The 27,061-nt window shown below is 57.2% G+C and overlaps 1 protein-coding gene across 5 annotated transcripts; it reads left to right on the top strand.

The window, feature by feature from the left end:
- Positions 1-1,264: 1,264 nt before the first annotated feature.
- Positions 1,265-26,776, top strand: DNAI2 (dynein axonemal intermediate chain 2). 5 transcript variants are annotated; one of them, XM_075904036.2, is made up of 15 exons: positions 1,265-1,282; positions 3,338-3,443; positions 3,616-3,806; positions 5,192-5,353; positions 5,509-5,630; positions 7,148-7,290; positions 8,311-8,424; positions 10,868-11,007; positions 11,379-11,501; positions 22,047-22,270; positions 22,642-22,777; positions 23,504-23,650; positions 24,524-24,748; positions 25,790-25,843; positions 26,652-26,776. In XM_075904036.2, exons 3-15 carry the CDS (start codon positions 3,624-3,626, stop codon positions 26,658-26,660), a joined length of 1,782 nt encoding a protein of 593 aa, XP_075760151.1. In that variant the 5' UTR covers positions 1,265-1,282; positions 3,338-3,443; positions 3,616-3,623; the 3' UTR covers positions 26,661-26,776. The 5 variants fall into 5 exon arrangements, with proteins under 5 accessions (XP_075760151.1, XP_089628155.1, XP_075760149.1 ...); XM_089772029.1 differs by having other exon boundaries at positions 1,267-1,282; positions 3,619-3,806; XM_075904037.2 differs by lacking the exon at positions 1,265-1,282 and adding an exon at positions 2,190-2,310 and having other exon boundaries at positions 3,619-3,806.
- Positions 26,777-27,061: the final 285 nt, after the last annotated feature.

The following is a 27,061-nucleotide window of genomic DNA, read 5'->3' as shown; positions in this document are numbered from 1 at the left end:
GGCAACTGCCCCCTCACACCCTGTAGGCAGGCCTGAATATCACAATGGCTGGTTTCAGGTCATGTTAAAAAAACATGTCTATGCCTATGCTAGTCAATCTGCTTCATTATCTTCTCTGACAGCGATCAACACCAGGTGGTTCAGAGGAATGTGCAAGAAATCCCACAAGATGTAGTTGAGAAAATCTCGTTAACCAAGAGTGGCCAAAGTCCTGAAGCATAAAAATTCTTACTCCATCACAACCTTTTTTTGTATTAGAACTCTGGATAGTCCTGTCATCCATATAAATGCCCGGTTCTTCCCTGAATTTTGCTAAATTGTTAGCTTTGACACCCTATGTCAGTGAACTCTAACTTTGCATTATTTATTTCCTTGCTCCGTAAGGTGCAGCTTGGTAACTGGATGTTAATATCGGAACATCGCTGATCTGGGAGAGTTCTGTAAAGGTACTCACCTGTGGAAAGGCTCTGTAGCCTGTTTTCTCAGTTCAGTACAATTTTGAATAACAGGATTTAATTTTTTTATTACATAAAACTAGGGGGCTGTGCCTTGTACTTGCTACGCTCGCCAACCCTCCTCTCTCTGGCTACTTTTGCGGCCAGAGAGCCTGATGATGTCATTGTCACGTGGCAGGAAAAACTTTTGAGAGAAAGAGATTAATTCAGAGGTGGGGGAATTTCTGTCCCCCACAAATCCCCCAAAAAGGGAGCAATGGCAAATTCTGGAACTAGGGGAAGGATGTTTTGTCTGACTTCTTGTGAGTAATACACATTCTTCCTCTAGCTGTTACTAGACATTTTAGCCACAGCCAGGGTGCCAGGTGAATTAACTGTCCTGTCTTACTAAGGGTAGCAGTAGAGTTCAACATTCTCCATCTTTCTCCTCTAGTATCCCAGGATTCTTTTGGTGACTCATGCTTTTCTTGAATGGTTTCCAATACCATCTAGTTTTCATACTGAGCGCTCCTTATTTTGTATTCCACTCCATCTCTCTTTGCTCCTTGCAATAGTGTCTGGAAATAAGCTGCTGGTAGATAATGGCTGTTTTGATAGTGAATGGGACTGCTTATAACTGTTGGCAGCAGCCCACGGCTGTTGGGTCACAGTGCTGTAATAACACTGTTAATATAAAAAAGTAGTTGCTTTTCCATCTGATTTTTTTTTTTTTTTTTTGTAAAGCTCCTGAATTTGCAAGGAACAGCTGGTTCTGATGAGATCTATTCCTCTGTGGTAGGCTTGGGCTGAAGCTGTTCTCTTCAATCAATGCTTCCTCACAGTCTTGGGTATGTTATTCCCTACGAAGTCAGTTAGTTAAATTTTGGCTGGCGTTTAATGAATGAAAATAACGGGCTGTGGGGCAGGCCTTGTTCTTTCATCTCCTAGGTTTCCCACATGGGGGTCGTGACAGGGTCCACGGGCGTGAGAGCGTCCTTCCCGCCGTCGGGCCGGGACAGGGTCCACGGGCGTGAGAGCGTCCTTCCCGCCGTCGGGTCGGGACAGGGTCCACGGGCGTGAGAGCGTCCTTCCCGCCGTCGGGTCGGGACAGGGTCCACGGGCGTGAGAGCGTCCTTCCCGCCGTCGGGTCGGGACAGGGTCCACGGGCGTGAGAGCGTCCTTCCCGCCGTCGGGTCGTGACAGGGTCCACGGGCGTGAGAGCGTCCTTCCCGCCGTCGGGTCGTGACAGGGTCCACGGGCGTGAGAGCGTCCTTCCCGCCGTCGGGTCGTGACAGGGTCCACGGGCATGAGAGCGTCCTTCCCGCCGTCGGGTCGTGACAGGGTCCACGGGCGTGAGAGCGTCCTTCCCGCCGTCGGGTTATCGGGCAGGGGCCTCGCCTGGCGCGTTGGGATTCAGCTCTGCTGAGGGTCTCCCTTGACCCCGCACCACCTCCTGGGGCTCAGGGCCGTGCTCCAGCCCCTTGCACCCCCAGCTCCCCAAGCAGCAGGCTACTGCCCACCCGTCGGGGCCAGGCCCGGCGCCGTGGGCCTCAGTCTCCCTCATCGCGGGCGGGGGCTCCATGCTGGGCTGCGCAGGCCAGGCCCAAGGCCACGGTGAGGGGCGGGCAGCAGGACAGCGGGGGATGGGGGGGAGCCATTCCCCTCCCCTCCCCCCCACACGTGCCTCAGCAATGGCGCCTCCCCTCCCCCCTCAGGGAACTGCCTGCTCCTCTCCCCTCCCCCCCCAACATGGCGGCGGCTCCCGGCATGTCACGTGACCGCTCCGCTGCCATCCCCCCCTTCCCGGGCGTTGCTAGGCAACCGGGGACACGCGGCGCACGGTTGCCGAGACCCGGAGCGGATCCGCCCCCGCCCGGTAAGATGCGGCGGGGGGGGGGGGGGAACAGGAGCGCTCCCTCCGCCGTGCCCTGCAGCTCGCCCCTCCCCCCACGGGTCCCCCCGCTGCTGCCCCCCCCCCCGTGCAGCGCGGGGGGGGGGGGTCTGGCCTCAGTTTACCCCCGAGAGTCGCTGCCCGCGGGGGGGGGTGCGAGCCCCGGGAGCCCCCCCCCCGCTAGCGCAGGGCTACTCGGCCCGGCCCGGCCGCTTTTCCATCCTGCCCTTGGGAGGGGCTTTTCCCTTTTCGGCCAGATGTGGGGCCAGATGTGGGGCCAGACTGGGCCAGATGTGGGGGGGGGGGCTCTTTCAAAGCCCCCTCACTCCTCGGAGAGCAAGGCACGCGGCTTCCGACAGAGCGAAAAACGGAAGCGCAAACACGTCCCTGGACGCAGAAGAGTTTTTCCAGGATACATCCCGGAAAAACTCTCGGGCTACGTCCAGACGGGCATGATTTTCCGCAAATGCTTTTAACGGAAAAGTTTTCCGTTAAAAGCATTTGCGGAAAAGCGCGTCTAGATTGGCACGGACGCTTTTCCGCAAAAGCACCTCTTGCAGAAAAGCGTCCGTGGCCAATCACGACGCGGTTTTCCGCAAAAAAGCCCCAATCGCCATGTTCGCCATCAGGGCTTTTTTGCGGAAAACAAATCTCCGCTGTTTACACTGGCCCTTCTGCGCAAAAGTTTTGTGCAAAAGGTCTTTTGCCCGAACGGGAGCAGCATCGTATTTCCGCAAGAAGCACTGATTTCTTACAGTAGGAAGTCCAGTGCTTTTGCGGAAATTCAAGCAGCCAGTGTAGACAGCTGTCAAGATTTCTGGAAAAGCAGCTATTTTTCCAGAAAAACTGGCCAGTCCAGACACAGCCTTGTAGTCTAACCGTACCCTACAAGTGCTGTCATATGGGTGGAAATTGGGTAAATATTGCGTTTTACTAAAGTCAGCAGAACTGACTTAAATGGGGCCTGCGCGTTGTATCATCTCGCCTTAATCTTTGTATTCATGCCCCTCAGTGTGAAAGAAGCTATTTGCATGTATATGCAACCAGACTTAAGTTGCGGCCCTCGGCGTGTGCTGTGAGTATCATTGAGTAGCCCTGCACTAGATCATCCAATCCAGGTTAGTTCCCAAATTTAAACTCATCATTTCTAAACCCAGAGCGTCATCCCTGTGGGTAGGGAGGGATCACGTCTTTCCGTGTCCCCCGGGAAGCATCCGCTGTGTCGTGCAGCAGTGAAAGGGTGAGTTTGAAGCATGCAAAGGCGCAATGTGTCCTTCTCCCTCACCCCAGCAGGTGCCATGGAGATCGTCTACGTGTACGTGAAGAAGCGCAGCGAGTTTGGCCGACAATGCAACTTCTCCGACCGGCCAGTCGAAATCAACGTGGACATCCATCCGGACCCCAGCCAAGCCACAAACTTCATAGAGAGGAACCCCATTGATACTGGAATACAGTGTGCCAGTGACATGTCAGAGCATGAGGTAGAGTGGGAGTCAGTAATAAATTGCAGCTCTTCTGGGACCTCCTTCGCGGGAGCAGGATATAGGGAATCAAGATCTTCTCTGGAAGAAATACCATGGTGGTGCTGTATTCTGAGCAGTTGTCAGTGATATTATCTCAGGGTTCTTGCCCATCCCAAAAATTCACAAAATGGCGACAATGTTTTCATTGCTGGCTGCCGCAGGCCAGTTAAGAGCTTTGAGTTTGTCAAGTGCTTAAAACAGGAGAGAGGGTCCTGTTCACTGTGGGACCCTGGCAGCTCGAGAGACAGAGCTGCTCAGATATAAAGTGGATTTTATCTTAGCTACCTTATGGAAAGCCAGTTGGGAGGCTCCATGGCTGTTTGTAGCACGGCTTGAGATGCTCAGGGGAGAGCCACTGCCAGAGCAGGAAGGAAGCGATGGGGTTGCAAATCTGGAATTCCATTAAAAAAGGGGAGGTTGGAGGATTCTCACTTCCTGCAGTCAGTGACGGTAAATAAAGCAATTAATGAATGATTCCTTAAGAGCTCCCAGAATTGGACTGATCCTTTGCTAAGCCAATCTGCTCCGCTTGGATGAGCTATGAGAAGCTACTTTGAGTTTTAAACGGTGGCGAAATAGCCAATAATTCTTCTTGCCAGTGCTGGTTCCTGTTTGCAATCACATTGTTGGAACCCCCCACCCCTCTTCCTGTGTGGGGAGTAATAGAAAATAACAACTCTGCAGAGTTCCCTGTGTTAATATTTCCAGAAGAGCTCTGTGCCTTCCTTGAAATTGGGATATACATTACGGGATTGCTCAGGAAGGTATAGGATGTAATACTACATGATCCCTCCTGCACTCCGGTTGCTGGAAGGTGAGTGAGAGTGCTCAGAGGTTTGGTGAAGTGATTATCCATCATTCCATTGTTAGGCACAGCAGGGACTGCGAGTTCAAGACTTGTCTGCGGCCAGAGAAGTGATTGTCAAGCTAGCAGCTTCTCACCATGGGCATGAGTGTGTGTTCAAGTCACGTCTGCTGATGGCACTGACAAAAACTAGCATTTCCTCCCCTTAGCTCTGCAGAAGCAATGTAGCCAGGGAGACGTATGAGGGGGGTCAAGTTTGTGCATCAGCAAATGAACACTGTTCTGTTCTGACTGCTGGATCTTCATTCCTGGCAATGGCTAAGAGCTAGAGAAGAGAAAGCTGAGATGCAAGGACCCAGATGGCGTTTGCAGCGCCGATAAAGCTAGGAAAATCTTGACTGGTAGTATGAATGCTAGCAGGATCTGGGATCAGGGAAGGATTAAGTGCTAGACTCCTCCCCATCTCCATCAGCTTATGGAGCAACCATCTAAACCCAGCCCATCAGCTTTGTATCTTTCGCTTTGTGCAACACTCCAGGTCAACACAGAGAGATTTGAGATGGAAAATGAGGGCGTTAACCATTTGGAAGGTGGGTGGCCAAAAGACGTCAACCCGCTGGAGATGGAGCAGACCATCCGATTCCGGAAGAAAGTGGAGAAAGATGAGAACTACATCAACACCATCATGCAGCTCGGCAGTGTAAGGCCGCTGTCCCATCCTTTCCTCTGCCTTTCTGCCTACTTGGTGGTGGTATAGCTCCCTTTCCCGTCATGCTCTGCTCGCTGCCTGCTCGCTAAAACCAGTCCCTTTCCCAAATGTCACCTCATAGCTTATTTGCATGGCTTGCTTCACAGCTGATGGAGCATTGCATCAAACAGAACAACGCGATCGATATCTACGAGGAGTACTTTGAAGACGAAGAGACGGCGGACATAGCAGATGAGCCTCCATCTGCAAAAACCATTACTGTCTTCAGGTACTGGCAGCCCGGAGGCGCTGCCTAGAGTTGAACATTCCCTGTTCTTTTCCTGTTCATATTGACCATTGGGCCAGCTCAGGCAGCTGCTTCAGTTAAGCTGCATCTGCTGACAGGAGCAGGCATAATTGAAGCAGCAAACACAGCAGATCCTAGCAACCACCCAGCTCGGCCAGAATTAACTGCAGGACATCCTAGTGGTTTGAATGGCAGGCTTTCTCTGGTGGAGTCAATCTCTCTCTGCACTCAGACCAACCCTGGCAATTTAGGACAAGAAGCTATGGGCTTAAATTGTGGCAGGAGAGGTTTAGGAAAAACTTCCTAACTGACAGGGTGGCTAAACCCTGGAATACATTGCCTAGGGAGGTTGTGGAATCTCCATCCCTGGAAATATTTAAGAGCAGGTAAGATAGACATCTATCAGGGACGATCTAGATGGTGCATGGTCCTGCCATGAGGGCAGGGGACTGGACTTGATGACCTCACGAGGTCTCTTCCAGTTCTAGGATTCTATGAATGTCATCTCTGGCTCAGAAAAATAATCCTTGGAGAGTAATATATAAATATAGATGCTCCTTTGGGTATTTCCAAGTAATTTTTCGGGCGGAGGGCAGTTACTACAAGAGGTTAATCCCTCACCTCCCCCACTTTTCAGATTGTTCGATCCCCAAAAGCAGGCAGTTTTTCCTACACCCTGCGCTGAGGAGTATTTAACACAGCGATGGGCAACCAAGCGGGCCGAATGAGTGACCCTCCTTCATCTCAGTGGGTGGCAGCAGCCTGCAGTTCACTGGGGTTCCGCTTGCAGCCGCGTGGGCCCCCGTCTGCCCCCCTCTTGTTCACTGGGGCACCAGAGCCCTGCACTTCCTACTGCTTCCCTTCCCGCCCAGCACTTTCAGAGTGCCGAGGGGGGAGCAGAGTCGGAGGGTGAGTCAGGCGATTTGTGACACTCTGAAAGTGCTGGGAGGGAGGGGAAGGAGTAGGTTACGTGGGGCTCCTGGTGCCCAGTGCGTGAGAAGCGCATGGGGGAAGGGAGCAGATGGGGGGGGGGGTCCGTGGGCCTCAGGTTGCCCACCTCTGATTTCACATGTCCTTCAAAACCCGGTCAAATAATGTACATCTGGGGAGGATCTAATGGGCTTGCGATATTGTGGGGCTCTTTTTAGTTAGTGCACTTCAGTGAGTATCCCAGGTTCAGTATCTTTTGTACCGGGCGAATTTCACAGGAATTTCCTTCCGTTTGTTTAGTGTTGGGGCCTGCTTATTAACTTTTCAAAGTTAGCTCCTGGCATGTACCCGGACTGCTACACATTCAAACTGGAAAGACTAATCAGCTCATCTAGGTCCTCCTTTCCTAATTCAGTGCAGGATTGGTTCCTACAATCAGTGCCATCAAGGGGTTTAACCTGTTTTAATTGAAGTTCCCACCTCTTCCCTTGGGAACCTGTTGATAGTCTGGAGTGTGGCAATTTTGTTAGCAAGTTAACGCTATTGTTTGATGTCTTATTATCAAACAGAGATCCCAATGTCATCAAAAGGACAGCCACGCATCTCTCCTGGCATCCCGATGCTAGCAAGAAGCTGGCAGTAGCTTATTCCAGCCTGGAGTTCCAGCGAAGCTCTAAAGAAATGAGCTACGATTCATACATATGGGATCTCGGTAAGAGGCAAAAATGCTACCGTTAGGAACGCTTGCCACTGAGATGGCCCTTAATGTCTGGGAAGTGCTCTGCAGGTGGAGACTAGCTAACTCGCAGCTCACCCTTGGGAGAGCAGAAAGGGGAGGCGCCTCCTGTTTCACGGACGGACACGGAGGAATGAGAAGAGGGGTTTTGGGTATCTGAAACCTGATCAAAGTGTGGAAACCAGCCTGGAAAGCCCCACTCTCTGCCCATTTGCCCAATCTGTTAAAAAGCAAAAAGCAGCACAAGACCCATGTTCGGAAACACCTTGTGTTGCTGAGGCACTTCCCTGGGGTGTCCCTTTTAGGACTGACAAGCGAAAGGGGTGGGAGCAGAAAGGGGTGAGGCCTCCACCCTTGCCCACCCAAAGTGAACGAACCTTTCGCTGCCACAGGGAGCTTTGAGGCTCTGACCACAACCTGACAAGGGAGCTAGATACCTTCCTTCTCATCCCAGCTGGCTGTCTAGTGACTTGCCTTCCCAGCTACTTGGGGCTCCTCCGTGATGGCCCGCTCTGTTGGTTCCCCCTTCAGAATGGGTGGTAACTGGGAAAGGAGCGGTGCAGAATGGAGGCAGAAAGCGAGCACTCAATGCAGCACTCCTCTTTCTGCGCCAAGACCTGGCCTGGCTAATACCGGGGGAAGGTGGATTGCTTGTCTGTTTCAGGTGCAGGGCTGGGAGTCAGGACTCCTGGGTTCTCTTCCTGGCTGTTGAGATACCATGGGCAAGTCATTTCCACTCTCTCCCTCCGCCTGTACATTGCTTGCAAAGTGGTTTTAGGTGCTCGCTCTTCCTCCGGATTAGTACCTTGTAGGAACGGTTTCTGCCCTTCCTCTAGCTAGCACTGTGTTCTGTTGATGAGACCTCTGGGGAGACGTGGGTTCCGGTGGTCACTGGCTAGCCTGCAGCATTCCTGAGCTGAGTTAGTTGCAGGTGTTGTTTTCCTGCTGGGCTTCACTTAGACTTTGCTTTTCCTCTCTTTTGTCCCTTCCTGGTAGAAAGTCCCAACAGACCAGAGCAGCTTCTGAGGCCATCATCCCCGCTCGTGAGCCTGGAGTACAACCCCAAAGACTCCCACGTCCTGGTTGGTGGATGCTACAATGGGCAGATCGGTAAGGGACAGCCATTGTTTATCAAGCAGCGCTACCGGGGAACTGCTTCATTTTAATTCTGCGCTAGCCTCGCTCCAGTGCTGATCTGCACAAAGACTCCGTAGCGTCATTAGCACCACGGCCTGGAACGCTAACTTGCAATCGGAGCCCTGGGACTTGCAAGCCTGATGAAATAACACGCGGTCACCTAATTAGGCAGCAGGTGGTGGCCATACACTCTGTGTTGCTTGATAAGTCACCGTTGTGTGATCGTGATCCGGGGGAAACCCATTCTGGGAGGGAGGGAGGGAGGTGGGCTTGTCTCCGCAGACAAGGAGGCTGTGTTATTTCCCAGAACAAAGGGGGGGAAAGAGGGTCATTTCCTTTGTTTAGCTCTCAAAACATGTCAAGCCCTTTCCAGATGGGAAATGGACACGGCCGTAGCTGGAAGAATGTTTTGAATTACTAAGTAACTTCAGTGCTTGTGAAACTAGCTGCCCCTAGGGAGCAGAGGCTCATGCTTCTCCAGACAACCAGTACAGCTCGAAGAGGGACAGTGAGAACTTCCTGGCTCCCAATGTAACTTCAGCCCCATTACGTAGAATTGGCCAGTGGGTCTCAGTGTCCATCCAGTCTGCCTGTGCGCGCTTGTCTCTTTCTGCCCCTCACTCCCGGGAATCAGTGCAGTGGGGAGGGGTGTGGACTTCAGAAGCAGGACTGAGTCCAGCAACGCCTGTCAGCATGTCATTGATTGTCAGCGGTAGCCCAGATAGATCTAATTGACTTCATTAGGAAAGACCCCACCCCCCAGCCCTGGGATGTCTCTGGTCCACTGTGTCCAAATAGCTACTCTCACCGACACACACGTTCTCTCTGGAGATGCACTGGGCATGTCTTTGCTAACAGAAGTGTCCTTCCTGGCGGTAGCTACACCATGTCATCAAGCAGGCTAGCGCTGAGGACAGGACGCTGCTGTTGTAGGTCCCGTACCCTGACCAGAACACTGTGTCAGATAGCTGTCGGTGGGTAGTGTTCCTGGCTATCCCTCTCTCCCCCGCTGACGTGCTTTGGGAAGCATGCCGTGGTGTTAGAGAAGCTTGAACCAATTGCTTTCATTTCCTTTGGAGAATAATTTTTTGTTCGCTTGTTTCAAACATTAAAAGACATCCCCCTCCCCCGCTTGCCAGATCTGAGTAACATTCTGTTATTTATTCAGCCACACGACCCATTCGATTTAATTGGGCTCATTTTTATGTTTTCATTGCCCTTTGCAACAGCCATCTGATCTGGCAGGGCATGTATTAGAAGGACATTATCGTGTGCTCCTTAGGTGCTGGAAGAGAGAGTCAATTTCACCTCCTCCTTCGCAGGGCTCCCCAGGCACACAGCTGATGGCCCAGCAGAGCGTGCGCTGTCACATTCAATTGTTTCATTGTCACCCGGCAAGAGCGAGCGAGCGACACGCTGCTGTGTCTGCAGAGAATCAACCTAGCCCCTTAGCCTGGCTCCGGAGTGGTTTGAGTAGCCTGCTGTGTGATCTTGGGGCCTGGGTTTCAGAACTGCCAAGGACCAAACCACCAGCTGGAGTTGAGGGGAGCTGAGGTGTTGCACTGCATCCCCGCATACAACTCTGTGGGGACAGAGCTCGTCCCATGCCCCTGCAGGGGCACCCGGGACACTTGGACTCTCCGGCACTGGAGTTTTTAGCTGCGTCGGAGCCTTGCTCACCTCAGCTTCGAGCTGCTCCGGGGAAGCCACCGGTTAGCCTTTGTGCAGCCCATCCGCACTAGGGATGCAAAATCCCGTTCATCGGTTAGCCAGTTAGCTGAAGGGTGGGCAGAGGATGGCTCCAGCGTGACTGGAGCAGCCCCCCTGCCTGCCGCTGAACTGGAGCCGCCACGCTCACTCCCCCCACCGCAGGCAGAGGCTGCACTGGCTGGGCTAGAGCAGCCCCTGTCCACGGCAAGCCCCCTGTGTCTGGAGCCACCCCCTGCCCGTGGCAGGCAGACAGGGAGCTGCTCCCACCTCCACCAGTTAACCTTAACCAGGAAGCCTCACTGGTTTAGAATGAGGCTTATCGGTTAACCCTTCACACCCCCAATCCGCTGGAGTGGCTGCAGCAGTTTTGCTAGGCCGGTGCTGCGGTGCGGGTGGCTACAAGCCCCAGAGCAGGTGAGGCCGAGATCAGTGGATGGTTTGCCTGGCTCTGTTGTGGTGAAATGCCCAACGTCAGGGCCTGGTCGTCAGTCGCCAGCCCTGCTCTTATTCCTGGCCTCGCTGACGGCGCCGCTGAAGCAGTAGCCCCCGGCGGACTAACTCCAGCCCACGCCCTCTCGTTAGGAAGCATTGAAGGGGAAACCGCCCACCAGAGCCAGCTGGCCCAGAGGCAGCGCACCGGGTGGAAGTGGCTATTCGCCAGTGCAGATGGATAAGGCACTGCTGATGGTCTCCTCCCCCTTCACAGCTTACTGGGACACCCGGAAAGGGGGCCAGCCGGTGGAGCTCTCCACCGTAGAGTTCAGCCACAGGGACCCCGTGTATGGAGTGATCTGGCTTCAGTCCAAAACCGGCACAGACTGTTTCTCCGCCTCTACGGATGGGCAGGTAAAGGCCAGCACCTGGCCTCGCCCCACTGCCACAGCATGCGTGCAGCACCGACAGGCTCTGCTCAGAGGCGCTGGGTCAGTGACCGGTCGGGGCCAGCATGGTGACATCTCCCTGCCTGGCGGCGCTTGTCTGCTGGCTATAAAACATGGGGCATGCTTGCTGCCGGACCCTTGGTTTGTCCCAGGACACTCTGCTATACCCCCTCCCCCTGCAGAGCGAAAGCACGTGTGTTCACGCGTCCTGCCATTACAGTCTGGTCTGACCCTGCCGCTGTCTGATGCTGGGTAGTACAAATCCCAGCTGCTCTATACAAGAGAGAAACTCTGGGCATGCTGAGAGCGAGCGGTTCTGAGACCTCCCCTCCGCAGGTCCTGTGGTGGGATATCCGAAAGCTGACCGAGCCCACCGAGACCCTGGTGATGGACATCAGCAGGAAAGGGATCCTGGAGAATGCCCTGGGAGCCATCGCGCTGGAGTTTGAACCTACCCTGGTGAGTGCTGCTTGCTGTGCTGGACCACAGAACTCCCCACGCCGGAGGCTTTGCCCCGGGGGCAGCGGCGTTCCAAAGACCCTGGGCGTCCCAGCTTACGTCTAGTCCAGGCTGGGGGTTCTGAGTGGGCTCGTGCTGGGCTCCTCAGCCAGGAGGTGACGCCTTGGGGGAGAAGTGCCCAGTGGTGGACTCCTTCGGCAGGCTTGGATGATGGGCAGGCGGATGTGGGGAGGGAACGTGCACGTTAGTTGTATTAATTTAGATGGAGTAAGTTACTGTCTGGCGTTGAGCAGCGTGAGGCTCTGGGGTTTGTACGCAAAGTAAATCACTGGCTTAGTATCAAGGTGAACACGCTCTTAGGAACCCTTTTCGCCTTTTATTAGAGACAGGGCAGAAGGGAAAACTGAAAGTCTTTGAAAAGTGAAGTGCTAAGTGAGGCTTTCTTGTTAACAACAGCCCTTGTTCCCTTACCCTTAGCTGGAGAGAGAGAGTCTTTAAAGGAAAAAACCCTTGTCTGACAGACTCTTAATGAGGTCTACACTGGTAATTGAACCATAAAACTTTTGTCCTTCAGAGGTGCTAGACGCCCCTCCCTTCCCCACCAAGTTTTGCTGCAGCCCGTGCCGGTGTGAACCGTGCGCTGTCTGTAGGAGTGTTGTCTCCCTGGGGGCATCAGTATTTTGTTGGCAAAAGAGCCAAGAAACAGCAGCTACACCGCTCGATTGTTAGTGACGCGGCTGTGTCGACATGGCTGTCACTAAAAGCTGTGTAGTTTAGACAACGCCATAGATCGGGGGAGGGGAACCTAAGACCTAGGGGCTGATCTGGCCCCGAGGCTCAGGGCTCCCCCCCTGCCAGCATCCAATCCACGCTGGCACTCCAGCCCCCCTGCCGCCTCCCCCAGGCTGGAGCACACAAAATCTATTAGCCTGGGCCCCCGTAGGCGCTAGTGTGGGAGGGGAACGTGGGAGTGTCTTTCTGCTTCTCAGTCGGGGGCCACGTCACGAGGGTTGGTTTGTTTGCTTTTGTTTCTCACTTGCGTGCAGCCCCCGATTGATTTTTCTCTGGGCTAGTGGCCCCCGACCCACAAAAGGTTCCCGCGCTCTTAGATGGCCTCAGAGACGCCAATAACTATTTTTTGGGAGGAAAGAGGAGAAGTGAGTTGAGCTGGGATGGAGCTGGCATTGTTGTTGTTAAAGTTCAGTCCCGTTTCCTTAGACGACAAAATAAAACCAAGGTGCACAAAAGGGGGCAGGAAAAGAACAGCAGAGCTAGAAAATACAGCATCTGGCTCTGATTTTGCCTCTCAAAAGGCAGCACAGAACATGGTCTTATCAGCCACTCTGAGACCTGACAAACTTTTACCAACACGGGGCTGGCTAGGGCGGTCCGTGTAGCTGCCTTTTCGGTCACAGACTGTCAGAAGTATTGTAAAATGTACAGGCTGGCTAAACCAGACTCCTCTTATGCAGAAGGAAAGAGGAGAAAGAAGTAGTAGTAGTAGCAGTGTGACGGCGCGTTGGGGGTCCCCCGTCTCCTGCACCCCGAAATGGCACAAACAGACTCCACCAGCCAGTAGAATTGAGGGTGGTTTATTGCTCCTCCAGGATACAGCATAGCACAGATGTAATCTGGTTACAGGAACTGAGGCTAAAAGGCCTCAGTGCCCCCTTGAGATGGGGGGATCCCAGCCCCCTCCCCAGTTCCTTCTTCCCCGCTTTCCAGCCAGGAACTAACTCCCCCTCTCCAAGCCCTGCCTCCCAGCCAGGGCAGCATCCAATTCCCTGTGTTTCTCCCCAAGGGGGGTGTCTGGTTCAACCGGTATGGAGTCACCTTTGCATAATAAGGTTTTCCCTGCTGGGTCTTGCTCCAGACAGCAGAGGTCACCACAGCCCAGCAAGTCCCCCCACTACGTCACAAGTAGTAGGGAAGGTAAAGGACACATGGGAGAGGGCAACACCCCAGATGAAGTTTGGGATTCGGGATTCCCAGGGGAAGTGGCAGTATCAGCTGGGTCCCTCTCTCTGCCCCGCTCTGGCCTGCACATTTCTCAGGATTAGAATGAAGGAGGTCAGGGGTCCCGGAGGTGGTAGGGATGGTAGCCCGGCGGGCGAAGCTTGCACCCACGGACAGTTTTTCTCCCTGAGTCTCTTTAAGGATTCCAGAAGGATGTGATGGGCAGTTTCCCATCCTCTGATTTTATCCACCAGTTGGTCCTGCTTTCTGATGCACCAGTTGTGGTTCCCTGATTTCTGGTTCCGTGCTTTGCTAGTTTACCAAGTAGGGTCTTAACCTAGTCCTTGAGCTAAATAGGAGGCCTTTGTGCTTGACCTATACACCGGTCCCTGCAGCCCTTGCTGTAATGGGTTGTGGGCACAGCTCACGAACTTTCACGCCCTTCTGGCACCGCAGCTCGGTTAGGGTAGGCCCGCCCGCGGCGGCTGAAGAGCGTGGGTACCAACGCAAGGCAGGCTGCTAGGAACCAGGGCACACCCCCCAAACGGGCTCTGAGTTCTACGCTTAGACTTGGCCAGCCAAGTAACAGCCTCCTCGTGGAGTCACAGACAGTCCCTGGGGTAGGGCAGTCTGCCTCTCGCCCGGGGAGCCTGCCTTTGTGAGAGATGGCCCCCTGCAGCGATAGTCAGGTTCCGCCCCGTCCCAAGGACCGGTCCCTTACCCTAGCAGATCTCAGACTGGGGGTCAGCACCCCAAAGTGGATCGCAACCCCATTTTCATCCGGTTGCCAGGGCTGGCACTAGACTTGCTGGAGTACGGGGCCAAAGCCCCAGCCCCCCCCGCACAGAGCTGAAGTCCGAGCCCTGTCAACTGTGGCTAAGTCTTGAGCGGCAGGACTCAGGTTTTGCTTCCCCCACCTCCAGGACAGCAGGGCTTGGGCAGGCTCAGACTTTGCTCCCCCTCCCCAAGGATGTGTAGGAATTTGTGTTGCCAGAAGGGGGTTGCAGGGCAATGAAGTGTGAGAACCCTCACCCCCCCACCTCACCGTAGGTCAATTGCACCTTCGCTCTCACACCACTGACAATTAGAGATGTAAGAGTTTAACCGGTTAATCGATAAGCATCTGCTTATTGTCTGGTTGCAGTTAAACTCTTCTGCCAGCGTGTGCTGGCTCCCTGCTGCTGGCCCCGGGTCCGGGAATGGGACCAGCAGCCAGAGCCAGTGAGTGCCAAGAGCCAGCTTATAGTGTAAACTGGCTCCCGGTGTGCTCTGGCTGCCGTTCCTGCTCCTGAGGAGTTGGCAGCCACCTGGAACTGCAAGCTCTGCTGGCCCTAGCCAGCCGCACCACACTGGGGGCTCTGATCCCGCAGCGCAGCCGGCTCCCCGGGAGCAGGGCCGACAGCCGGGACCTGCAGTATCACCCTTATATTGCAGAACCCGCAGCGTGTGTAACCATGTGACCGCTAAGATTTTTAACAGTTACACGGTTACTTTTTTAAATGCTTTTTACACCCCTATTGACAATTATTGTAGCCAATCCTATACTAAATTAGCTAAAGATTTATTCAACTGGAAAAGGAAACCAGAGAGTTATTTACAAGCAGGTGAGCACAGAAACCCAAATGAATTACAGTCTGAAGTTTCAAAATAACGAGTAGTCCTGTAGCACCTCAGGGTATGTCTACACAACCTTCCTAGTTCGAACTAGGAGGGTAATGTAGGCATACCGCACTTGCAAATGAAGCCCGGGATTTGAATTTCCCGGGCTTCATTTGCATAAGCGGGGAGCCACCATTTTTAAAACCCCGCTAGTTCGAACTAGGCTTCCTAGTTCGAACTACCGTTACTCCTCATTTCACGAGGAGTAATGGTAGTTCGAACTAGGAAGCCTAGTTCGAACTACCTAATTCGTGCCCCGTGTAGCCGCGCTGCACGGGGTTCGAACCAGCGGGGTTTTAAAAATGGCGGCTCCCCGCTTATGCAAATGAAGCCCAGGAAATTCAAATCCCGGGCTTCATTTGCAAGTGCGGTATGCCTACATTACCCTCCTAGTTCGAACTAGCAGGGTAGTGTAGACATACCCTTAGAGACTAACAATATAGAGACCGTATGAGCTTTCGTGGGCAAAACCCACTTCATCAAATGAGCAGAAGTTTCAAAAGATAATAGAAGGTTTTTTAATCAGCAAACTCTGCCTGTTGCTTAGGGCTTACCCAGTCTATGCAGATGGGGATCTCCTGCTTATACCTAGAAAACCATGCCTCCCTAGAGTCCAAGCAGCCCAGAGATAGTCAGTTCCTCCTTCTTAGGGGTTTTATTCTTCTCTTCACCCACGCTTTTGGTTGCAAAGCTCAGCTGATGGGTGGAGTCCGAGGCATGGCTGATCTGCATGGAGAGGAGACAGAATAACCGCAAACCGAAATATGGAATGTCCCTACTTATTGACAGTACATGGGGAAATTCCAGTTGCATCCCACAATAGTGCATCAGGTATTGGCAGACTTTTCCTTTCGGGAAGGATGTTGAAGACCAACCCTTCACGCTAGTTAATGTCTCTCCCCTGTCTGGTGAGTTAGTCACAGCGGATCATAGTGCAGCGGCAAGTTGGGATGCAGATGCTGTAAGTGGGATTTATGCCAACTACAACTCACAAGCATTCATTAAAGTCTAAACACTAACGCAGTCTGAGAACCCTGCTACCTATTTTAGCAGCACCAACCCCAGTTGAGCCCGACAGATACTTGCTATGTATTTGTCAGTGTTCCACTGAGACATGGGGACCTTGCCATGAGCCGGCACCTGGCCTGCCAGCATCACAGAGGGTAGATGTGTGGGCTCATCTCATATGGTCCTGACGTGTAGGGTGCAGCAGGCAAACCAGGTTCTCTACACGCTGGTTTGCATGTCTCAAACGTGCGGATTGCCTGAGCTCGCTTCCTCACCATCCCTGTGCTTCATTACCATGCGTCACACCCGCCTGCACGCAGAGTAACTCCGACAGCTTCCAAGGGTCACTCTGGATGTACAGCCGTGGGGCTGAGAGCAGGCTGTAGGTTGTGCACAAGTTTGAATTTCAGAGAGGCTGGCCGAGCCTCTGTGACGTAGTGGGGGTACCTGGCTGGTTTCTATGCTGCTGGCTCTGGGGGAACCCCCACTGGCTGCTGTGGGTACCACGACCCAGCAAAACAGGATGAGTCACTATGCAAACCAGTGGCCAGACACCCCCCATGGAGAGGAACAAAGGAAGGTGGAATGCTGCCTTGGCTGGGGGGCAGGGCTGGAAGTTAGTGAGTTGGTTGCTGGCTGTCGGAGGGCATGGATGAGACAGCCTAGGGAGAGGAGCTGGAGTTTAGGGGCCCAGTCTCCCCCATCTCAAGGGGGCCTGAGGCATCCTAGCCCAGTTCCTGTGTCCAGATTACATCTGTGCTGCGCTGTGCTGGAGGAGCAGTAAACCACCCTCAATTCCACTGGCTGGTGCAGTCTGTTTGCGCCATTTCGGGGTGCAGGAGACGGGGGACCCCAACGCGCCGTCACACTGGTGTCAGAAGTGGGATGCACTGCACCCCGTGGATGGAGCTTCCAGCGGCAAGCGACAAGGCGCAGTAGAAGCAAGAGCCCTGGAGCCAGGCATGCTGGAGACAGAGCGAAGCGGTTCCTGGGAATCGTGGGGCGCTGCAGCACTAGACTGGTGAGTCTGCACCGAGGGGCCCAGCGGGCAGATGGCCTACGCCCGACTCTTGAAGGCAGAGCTGGTGGGGCTGTGCAGAGAGAGGGGCTTGCCTGTGCGGAAAGCAACCAAGGCCCAGCTGATTACCCAGCTGGAAGGGAATGACCAGCCACAGGGCCAGGATCTTGTCCCCAGGGGAAGCAGCCAGACCCCCCCTGAGAGTGTGTCAGGCTCAGAGAGGGGGAGGAGCGCTGGAACCCAACGGAGAGATGAGACAGCGTCTCCCGGGAGGCCTGCAAGCCGTAGCCCATCTAGGGCAGGGGCCAGCCCAGCGGAGCTGCGGCGGCTGGAGATCCAGCTGCGGATCAGGGAATTGGAAGTAGAGGACCGAGAGAAGGAGCGCCAAGATCGAGAGAGGCAGCGACAGCATGAGCTGGCCATGGCAGAGCGGAGAACCGGCGGGGCACCGGCTGCGCCAAGTGCGGATGGGCCCCAAGGTCCCAGGGCTGCCAGCCACTTGGAGAGGCTCGTGGTGGCCCAATTGAAGGACATGGGTGACATAGACGGGTTCCTCAGCTCCTTTGAGAGGGCCTGTGGACTGCAACGGGTTCCCCCAGCTGACTGGCTGCAGGAGCTCATCCCCGCACTGAGCCAGGAGGCGGCCGGAGTGCTCAGTCAGCTGGAGGACCTACAGCCCGGGGATTACAACCGAGTCAAGGAGGCCCTGCTGCACAAGTTCGGGCTGACCCCCGAGATATACAGGAAGAAGTTCCGGGGGGTACAGAAAGGGCCACGGGAGACCTATGTGGACCTGGCCTCCCGCCTGGCGCAATACTGCCGCAAGTGGGTGTCTGGAGTTGGAGCCCAGACCGCAGAGGAGCTGCTCAAGCTGGTCATGATGGAGCAGTTCTATGAAGCGTGCCCACCCAAACTGAGGCTGTGGCTCAAGGACCGGAGACCAGAGAACCCCCAGGAGGCCGGGAGATTGGCGGATGAGTTCATGGAGAGCCGGTCCGGGTGTGAACGGGAGTCCCGGAGAGAAAGGGAACCGCGCAGAGACCGGATCTCGGCTGAGCGACAGAGGGAGTCAACTACGGGGCGAGACCAAGGAACAGGTCGTCTGCGCCCCAGAGAACCAGCCAGGGCCTGGACAGAGACAGCCCAAAGCCTAACTTGCCATCGCTGTGGGCAAAAAGGCCACAAGAGGGCTCAGTGCACCAGGTCCCAGGACCGGGGACTGTCCAGGGTTAACTGGCTGGGGCGGGAGGAAGGGCAGGCTGCCCCAGAGGCAGGGGCTGGCAGGCAAACCTCAGCTCAGAGAGAGGGGAAGGATGCTCAGTGCACCTCCCCTGGGAGGTCTGATTCTCAGGAGGCGGATTCCTCCGTGTACCGGGTGGGGGCAGGACGGCCCCTGCGGAGCGAGTGCCTCATACCCCTGGAGGTGGATGGTAGGAAGGTGACGGGCTTCTGGGACACGGGGGCGGAGGTGACTCTGGCCCGATCTGACATAGTGGCCCAGGAGCGGATACTACCCCACGCGCAGCTGACCCTGAAGGGCATAGACGGGTCCCCGTTTAAGGTGCCTGTAGCCAGGGTGCATCTGAAATGGGGGGCGAAGGAAGGCCTCAAGGAAGTGGGGGTGCACCCGCACTTGCCCACCGAGGTGCTGATGGGGAACGACCTAGAGGAGTGGCCCCATGAATCCCAGCGGGCTCTAGTCACTGCCCGGAGCCAGAGCCAGCGGGGGGCTGACAACCTGGGTCCAGGGAAGGACTCCTGGCAGCGTCCTCAGGGTCCCATCCCAGTGGACACGGGGTCCAGCCAGGCTGGGACTCCGGACCTAGGCAGAGGTGGGGGACAGGTCCCGATCCCTGCCTCAGCAGCTGAATTCCAGGCTGAGGTGCAGGCAGACCCCTCCTTGCAGAGGCTGAGGGACCAGGCTGGCCTCCATGCAGCTCAGCCCCGGGGGAGAGGTGGCCAGGAGAGATTCCTGCGGGAGCGTGGGCTCCTGTTCCGTGAGTGGCTCCTCCCCAGGAAGGCGAGGGCATGGAGGGTAGAGCGGCAGCTGGTCGTCCCCCGAAAGTATCGCCTCAAGCTGCTGTATTTGGCCCACGATGTCCCCGTTGGGGGCCACCGGGGGATCCGGAGCACCCGGCTGAAGCTGCTCCAGCACTTCTATTGGCTGGGAATCTTTACAGCCGTGCAGCGGTACTGCCGGTCCTGTGACCCCTGCCAGAGGGGCGGGAAGGCCCAAGACAGGAGGAACGCGGCTTGGGGGTCTCTACCCCAGATAGAGGACCCTCTGGGCTTGCTGAGAGAGCTATGGGAGGGGAAGTCCTCCCTGGATGGAGCATCGGGGGTGGAAGCCGCCCTGGCTGTCCAGAGAAGGCTCGCTGGGCTCATGGCCCTGGCCCGAGAGACCCCGGCCAGAGATCAAGGCCAGCGGAAGGGTGGGTGTGACCCCCGAGGACAGGCCTGGGCCAGTCACCCTGGAGCGGGGCGGCGAGTGGACAGAGGGAAGCCAGCTCATGTGGGGCCTCGCCACGGCCGGCCCGAGTCAAGGGGAGCACCCATGTCCCCAGGGCGGGTTCCCACGCAGAGGACCCGAACTTCCCTAGGTCACGAGCGGAGTGACCCTGCTCAGTTCGCTCTCGGAGGGGGGAGAACTGTGACGTAGTGGGGGTACCTGGCTGGTTTCTATGCTGCTGGCTCTGGGGGAACCCCCACTGGCTGCTGTGGGTACCACGACCCAGCAAAACAGGATGAGTCACTATGCAAACCAGTGGCCAGACACCCCCCATGGAGAGGAACAAAGGAAGGTGGAATGCTGCCTTGGCTGGGGGGCAGGGCTGGAAGTTAGTGAGTTGGTTGCTGGCTGTCGGAGGGCATGGATGAGACAGCCTAGGGAGAGGAGCTGGAGTTTAGGGGCCCAGTCTCCCCCATCTCAAGGGGGCCTGAGGCATCCTAGCCCAGTTCCTGTGTCCAGATTACATCTGTGCTGCGCTGTGCTGGAGGAGCAGTAAACCACCCTCAATTCCACTGGCTGGTGCAGTCTGTTTGCGCCATTTCGGGGTGCAGGAGACGGGGGACCCCAACGCGCCGTCACAGCCTCTCAAATGCTCCAGGTGGTAATCTCCATGCTCCCACGGCTCGGACGTCCTGCACGGAGCCAGCACTGGACAAGCCAGGAATGTATTTATTTTCTTCTGATCTCGGCATACAAGTAACAGTCTCTGTTCGAAGACTGATAATGACGTGAGACTGTTTGTTGCTAAAGCTGAGTATGCGCGGCATACACAGGGCGCTCTCCCCGGCAGCCTGCTGGGTTCTACATTAGTGAGTGTCAATTACCCGGTGTTGAGTTGTAACTTCCTTTCCCTGCCGCTGCAGTTGATGGCTGCTGAGACAGGAGAAATCAGGTGTAGACTCTGAGGGCTCTCCAATCTCTAGCGCCAGCAGGGGCCTCACCGGGATGAGCATCTTTATCTCGGCATGCACAGCCGAGCAGTGCCGCAATCGCTGGGAATGCAGGGCTGCCTGGAGCCGGTGGGGGGCTGTGGTTGATAAGTATCCTGCGCTGTGGGCACAGATTTTGGGATGTTTACAAAGGCATGAGGGCAGCAGTGGCTGAGAGCCAGGGGGCCGCTTTGACACGGGCTCTGTGGAGCAAAGCTCAGCCCCACGGAAGTGTCTTTAGTTTATGTCCTGAAGACAAAGGAGCCGAGCTGAATATGGAATGTAAGTCCTGTTGGGTGAGGCTCCCTCTCTCCAGCAGGCATCAGGAAATCGTAGCCTAAGCTTATGTGCACGGTACAGGAGCCATCCACGAGGATAAAGTTTATCAACCAGAAAATAAGTATCTCTTTCTCTAGACCCTTTTGTCTGAGCAGCGCAAAGCCCTTTACAAAGACGAACCGTTGTGTCCATGTTTTAAAGAGGCGGCTTATCCCATTCTCATCACCTATCCTTAAAAACGTCCTGCCTGTCAGGGCGGCGAAACACTGGAATAAGTTGCCTGGGGAGGTTGTGGAATCTCCGTCACTGGAGCTGTTTCAGAGCAGGTTGGACAGACACCTGTCAGGGATGGTCTAGACGGAGCTTGGTCCTGCCGGGAGGGGAGGGGACTGGACTTGATGATTTCACAAGGTCCCGTCCAGTTCTATGATTCTAAGCGAAGGCAAAAAAATAACCAGTGTCTGCCTGGGGAAATGCCACCTTCCAAGCAGTCACTTGCTCCACAGCAGCTTCCACCCACCTTTCGCCAGCTTCGGGAAGCCGGAGTTGGGCTTGTCCCTAGAACAGTGGATCTTGCCAACAGCAAGATTGCCTGAGCTCGCTTCCTCACCCTCGCTGTGCTTTGTTACCATGTGGCACGCCCGCCTGCGCGCAGAGTAACTCCGCCAGCTTCCAAGGGCTACTCTGGATGTACAGCCATGGGGCTGAGAGCAGGCTGTATCCCTCTAGTTCAGGGGTTCCCAACCTGGGCTACGCACACCCAGGGGGTACAAAAAGCTTGTCAAGGGGGTACGGGGAATATGTGGTAAATAACTAGATTATCCTAATTGAAATATTCCAAAAGTAGTCGTGTTAGTGAAAAGAGTTGTGGATTCTAGAGTCTAGAGTTGATTTCCTTTCCTATTGAATAGGAGCTACGGGAAGGTTTACTAAAAGCCAAGAGACTGAAAAAGGTTGGGAACCCCTGCTCTAGTTAATAGTACACCTGCCAGTCTCCAGCGCCGGTTCAGTTCTCCTCTCGATGCACATTGGGGGGGAAGCTTGCCTGCGTAACTTGGATCCAAGTTCACCCTCACCCTCCACGCGTCTAGAGGAGAACAAGGCCCCCCGTAGCGGTCCCTCTCCCCTCGCTGGGAGAGCATTCCCACACCCAGTGACCGTGCGTTCCACTGCGCTTCCACCCACAGCCGACCAAGTTCATGGTGGGGACGGAACAAGGCATGGTGATCACCTGTAACCGCAAGGCCAAGACGCCCGCCGAAAAGATAGTTGGCACGTACAGTGGGCACCATGGCCCCATCTACGCTCTGGCTCGGAACCCTTTTTTCCCCAAGAACTTCCTGACCGTCGGGGATTGGACGGCTCGGATCTGGTCTGAGGACAGCAAGGAATCGTCCATCATGTGGACCAAGTAGGCGATGGGTTTTATTTTGCACTTGCTGTTTCTGCCCCAGATAGGGACGGGAAGGGGTTTCGGAAGCGTCTCCATGACAGAGGCCCACGAGTCTCTTCATGTTAACAGCATTTCAGTGCCTGGATCACTGGGGACTTTGGAAATCCCCCCCCCCGCCCCCAGTCCCTGCGAGTGGTGGTAGGATATTGGCTCTTTGTCCAGCTGTCGGTCCCCGCCCCCGTCCCCGTGCGAGACCTGCCCGGGGTGTGAGAGCGACACGCACGCCGGGCAAGGGGCAGCGGCTCCGGTGCCACGGCGCTCTTTGAAATGGATTCTTCAGCCCCGAGTGGCGTGACCGAGCTGCCCTAAGCCGCTGGGTGCGTTGGCAGGTATCACATGGCTTACCTAACAGACGGGTGCTGGAGCACCGTCCGCCCGGGCGTCTTCTTCACCGCCAAAATGGACGGGACCCTTGACGTCTGGGACTTCCTCTTCAAGCAGAACGACCCCTCCCTCAGCGTGAAGGTTGGTCCCGGCACGCGCCATCCTGCACCTCGCCCGCAGGGGGAGCAGAGATCTGAACCCCCTGGAGGGGTCGGGGAGGGGCTTTGCAGAGCTCTCCCGGGCTTCGTGCAAGGCCCACTGATGGGGGTGGGGGGAGATGAAGGGGGCAAGTCAGAGGCCCGGGGCTCTCAACTGCTACGGTGGCAGCTGGGAGCTCCGGGCCCCTTTGAATCGCCACGAGCTCTGCTCCGTGTGGCTCTGAGGGCTAGGGGAAAAGCGGGGGCTGACTGCCCTCGGCCCTGCGCCTTCCGGGGGCATGGAGTCAGGCCCCCACACGTTGCCCCCGAGCCCACGGTGGCTGTCGGCCCCGCTGGTTCTGCAGCCCAGCAAGGGAGGAAATCATAGTGCGCTCTGGTGCACACATGGGCACTCGCCCATATCTCTCTGTCTGGGCAACCCAGCCCTGTAGGAAAGCAACGTTAGCTAGGCCTGCGTGTCGGATGTGCCCATCACCGGCCCGTCTGGCTGCCTGCGGCACTCCCCTCTGCAGGAGCCAGGCCTCCCCGCTCCCCCATTTGGACCACGTCACCCAGGAGCGAAAACCTCCTTCCCAAATCAACCAATCTGACTGACAGCGTGGGAGGCGCTTGCATCCGTCGGCCCTGCCATGCCTGCCGGGGGGCCAGCCTGGACCGGCTCAGCGCCCACGCACCTGGACAGCAAACTCCCCCAACTCTGCCTCTCCAGGTCTGCGACGAGCCTCTCTTCAGCCTGCGTTTGCAGGACAACGGGCGCTTCATTGGCTGCGGCTCGAAGCTGGGCACGGTGACCCTGCTGGAGGTCTCGTCCGGGCTCTGCACCCTGCAGAGGAACGAGAAGAACCTGGCCACGGCGGTGAGTCTCTCGGGCCGGGCTTCGCTCCCTGAGCCCTGACGCTTGGACTCCCCCTTGTAGCATTGGCCGGGAGACACGGGCATGGCCTGGCGCTTGTGGCTGGGGAGCTCAGCATGGGCACCCGCACAGGGGGCATCTCCAGCACCCCTGGGGCGTCTCCGCTCAGGAGCTGCGGCCGGTTGATTCAAATTGGATTCCAAACCAGTTTAGTGAAGCCAGTGCCCAGCCCTGTGTGGACGCGCTGGCGGCTGCTCCAGCCTGAGGCTGCTGGTTTCGCTTCGCCGTGTGAGCTCCCAGGCGCGAGGGAAGTGTCCACACACGGCGCTGCGCCAGGGGACTCAAACCTTCCCTCAAAGCAGCGCGGTGTTGGGCGGCGTCCTGGCCTCCCGCAGGGTCTCTTGCACAGGCAGGGCCATGTCAGGAAGGACCCCGAGGTCGGCAGTCCTGGGCCCAGGCTGCAGAAAGGGGGCATTCGGGTGGCCTTCCCGCTCTCGCTAGCACCAGGGTGCTGGGCGCTCCCAGTCCCGCTGGCAGCCCCTAGCGTTTGGCCCTGGCACGCAGTCGTGAGAGACCCTCGTCCCACAGGGACGCACCCCACCATGTAATTGCTTCACACTCCCCTCGTGGGGTCTCCCTGCCCCGGGCGGTGTGACAGAGGCTGTGGCGGATCCCTGGAGGGAGGGGGACTGCAGAGATGTCGAGGACATGGCTAATGTGGGGCCTGCTATGGGCGGGAGGGGAGCAGCAGCCCACGCTGTAGGGGCTGACCGCCTGGGGACTCTGCTTCCCTTCAGAGGCCAGGATTCCTGCCCCAGCCCTGTCGCTGTGGGCCCAGGTCCCCGAGCCTTATCCCCCACCCGCCCTGCCTCGCAGATGTTCGAGCGAGAGACGAAGCGAGAGAAGATCCTGGAGGCCCGGCACCGTGAGATGCGCCTGAAGGAGCGCACCAAGGCTGAGGGCAAGGAGGAGGAGGTGAAGGTGGACACGGAGGAGGAGTCGCCGGAGCAGCTGCTGGCCAGAGTCCAGCAGGAGTTCTTTGAGATCATCGAAGGAGAGCTGAGGAGGAAGGAGCGGGCAGCCAAGAAGTCGAAAGTCCAGGTAGCCCAGAGGGCCAGCGGGCCGGGGGGAGGGGGCCGGCTGCACCTAGTCCTCGTCTGACCCGCGCTGTGTCCTGCTCTCCAGAGCCTGGGGCGGGCGGGGGGACGATGCCCGTAGCATGTGCTGTGAGGAGCCCACAGGGCCACCCGCTCTGCTCCGCCAGAGCCCCGTGACGAGGGACTTGTGGATTCCAAATCCTGGGGCCTTGCTTAAGAGGCGACTTTCCCACCTGTCAGCCCCCCTCCCGGCGCCTGGGGGTGGCATCGCCCTCGAGAGCAGGGGCACTGCAGCCCCCCCAGCCCCCGTGCAGCCCCGTTGTCCTCAGCTGGTTTGCACACGCGTGACCGGAAAGCGGCGCCCCGATCTGTGTGTGAATCCCGGGGAGCCCAGCCCGGGCTGGCTCTGCAGGGCTCCTACAGCCGCGCGTCGATCCCCTGGTCGCTGCTACTGCGCTTGACACCGGAGCCTTCTGGGAACCGTGGCCCCCCCTCGCCGCACGGTGAAATCGCAGCCGGGGAGCCGGGAGCCTTCCCCTCCCGAAACATGGCGGCAGCGTTTGACCCCGGCGGATGGGGGGGAAGGGCTGTACCCGGAGGGTATGAAGAGCAGCGTGCCGTAGCCCTGTGTCGTACCTCAGCTGCCAAGCTGCGGGGTTCCTGCTGGAGAACGTGGCGTTCACCCCCCAGATTGGCAAGAGCCCAGGGTCACAGCTAGCGGGCACCCCCAGGCCTCAGGCAGGCCCGTAGACGTGAGCCCGGCACCGTGTGGCTCCCACCATTGTCCCCCAACTTGCGGCAGCTCCTCCGTGGAAGTGCGGCCTGTTGGACAGCACCAGCTGCGTTCGTGGGGTGCGCAGGTGCCTGACAGGCTGCCCTGCCCCCTTTACCCGTTCTGGGGAGCTGGCACCGATTCCACGAGACCGGGAGCCGAGTTTCTAAGTAGGCCCTGGTAACCGAAAGCAGCAGAGCAGGTGGGGGCCTGTCAGAAGAGGCGTCTCCGTGCCTGGGGACTGGAACGCGACGGTCTCCCGTTTCCTTTCAGGAGAGGAAGGTCTCAGATGAAGAGGAGGAGGAGGAGGAGCAGGACCCCACCAAGGTCAGGCTCCCCTTTGCCTGCTGCAGCCCAGTACCCCCATTTCTACTGCCCCAGACTCCTGGGAAGTTCCCGCCCAGCTAGCAAGCGACCCCCTATGGCACTTTCCAGCGCCCCTCCTCTGAGCACCCAGCCTGCCAGTCACCCAGGAGCCAAAATTCGGGGCATCCGTGTCCCAGCCCCCATGGAGCGCAGCCGGGGAACACGAGGCCGTCCCGCCTGCACCGCCCGCGGGAACCGTGTAGCTGGTCCCCCACGTGGCCTGGCGCATCTGTGGGCCGGGCGAGGTTTGAAAGGGGGGAGGAGAGCTCATGCCTTTCAACCCCCCCCCCTTCCCACGTGGGCTGTGCTGCGGGGCAGGCCCCTACCTATGGATACCAAGCAGGCTTGGCTTGGGAGCTTGCACCCAGCCCTTTATTCTCAGCTGCTGCTGCTTTCCCCTCGCCCCGTGCCGGGGAGCTGCTAACCCTGCGTCTCCATGCCGCCAGCCTCCTTGGGCGATCTGGCAAAGGCAGCCGTTCCCTCCCACTGTCCAGGCTGGTGTGGGGAGGGGGCTTCCCTGTTAGCGTCCATCCGGTGCAGCGCTGGGACCCAGGCGTCCCGCATCCAGTCTCAGTGGAGCGAGAGGCAGAGCCCCGTTGGCGTGGGAGCCTGCGAAGGGTCAGGGCAGGCCAGCTAGTGCCGCGCTCGGCAGCTGGAGCCCAGCTCTCAGGCCCTTCTCCAGTGGGCCAGGCCCTGGGGGGCTGTCTATGGGAAAAGAATCGGGCCCCGAGGACCCCTCCTTGGCCTAACCCCTGTTCTCTCTCCACAGGAGCAGTGAGCCTGGCGTGCGGGTTGCAGAGTCCCACTTAACTGACTCCTGTCCCAGTGTCGGTTGTTCCCCCTTTGGATCTTTTCTGCGGGTTAGGCTGGGTTAATAAAGAGCAGTGTTTGTAAGCCGCGCCTGCTTGGGCCCACCGGTGCCAGGATGGACAGGGCTGCTGGTCCCTCCCCGGGCGCTGCGCTCGGCTTAGAGACCGGGCTGGCCCCCCAGTTCGGCTCCGCTCGCTCTTCTCCACCTCCCTGCTTCACCGCAGCATGGGCTCTCCCTCTCCCCTGAGGGATTGGAGCCTCCCGCCTGCCAGGTCTGGTGGGCAGAGGGCTGCCGGGTGGTGCCTGCTCCCCCGAGGGCAGACCCACGCCTCCTCCCGCCAGTTCCCAGCAGCCCAGCCCGCTGAGGCT

This window comes from Pelodiscus sinensis, chromosome 20 (assembly GCF_052426305.1).
Source record: "Pelodiscus sinensis isolate ZL-2025 chromosome 20, ASM5242630v1, whole genome shotgun sequence".
Taxonomy (NCBI): domain Eukaryota; kingdom Metazoa; phylum Chordata; order Testudines; family Trionychidae; genus Pelodiscus; species Pelodiscus sinensis.
This window is presented reverse-complemented; position numbering and strand designations above follow the sequence as displayed.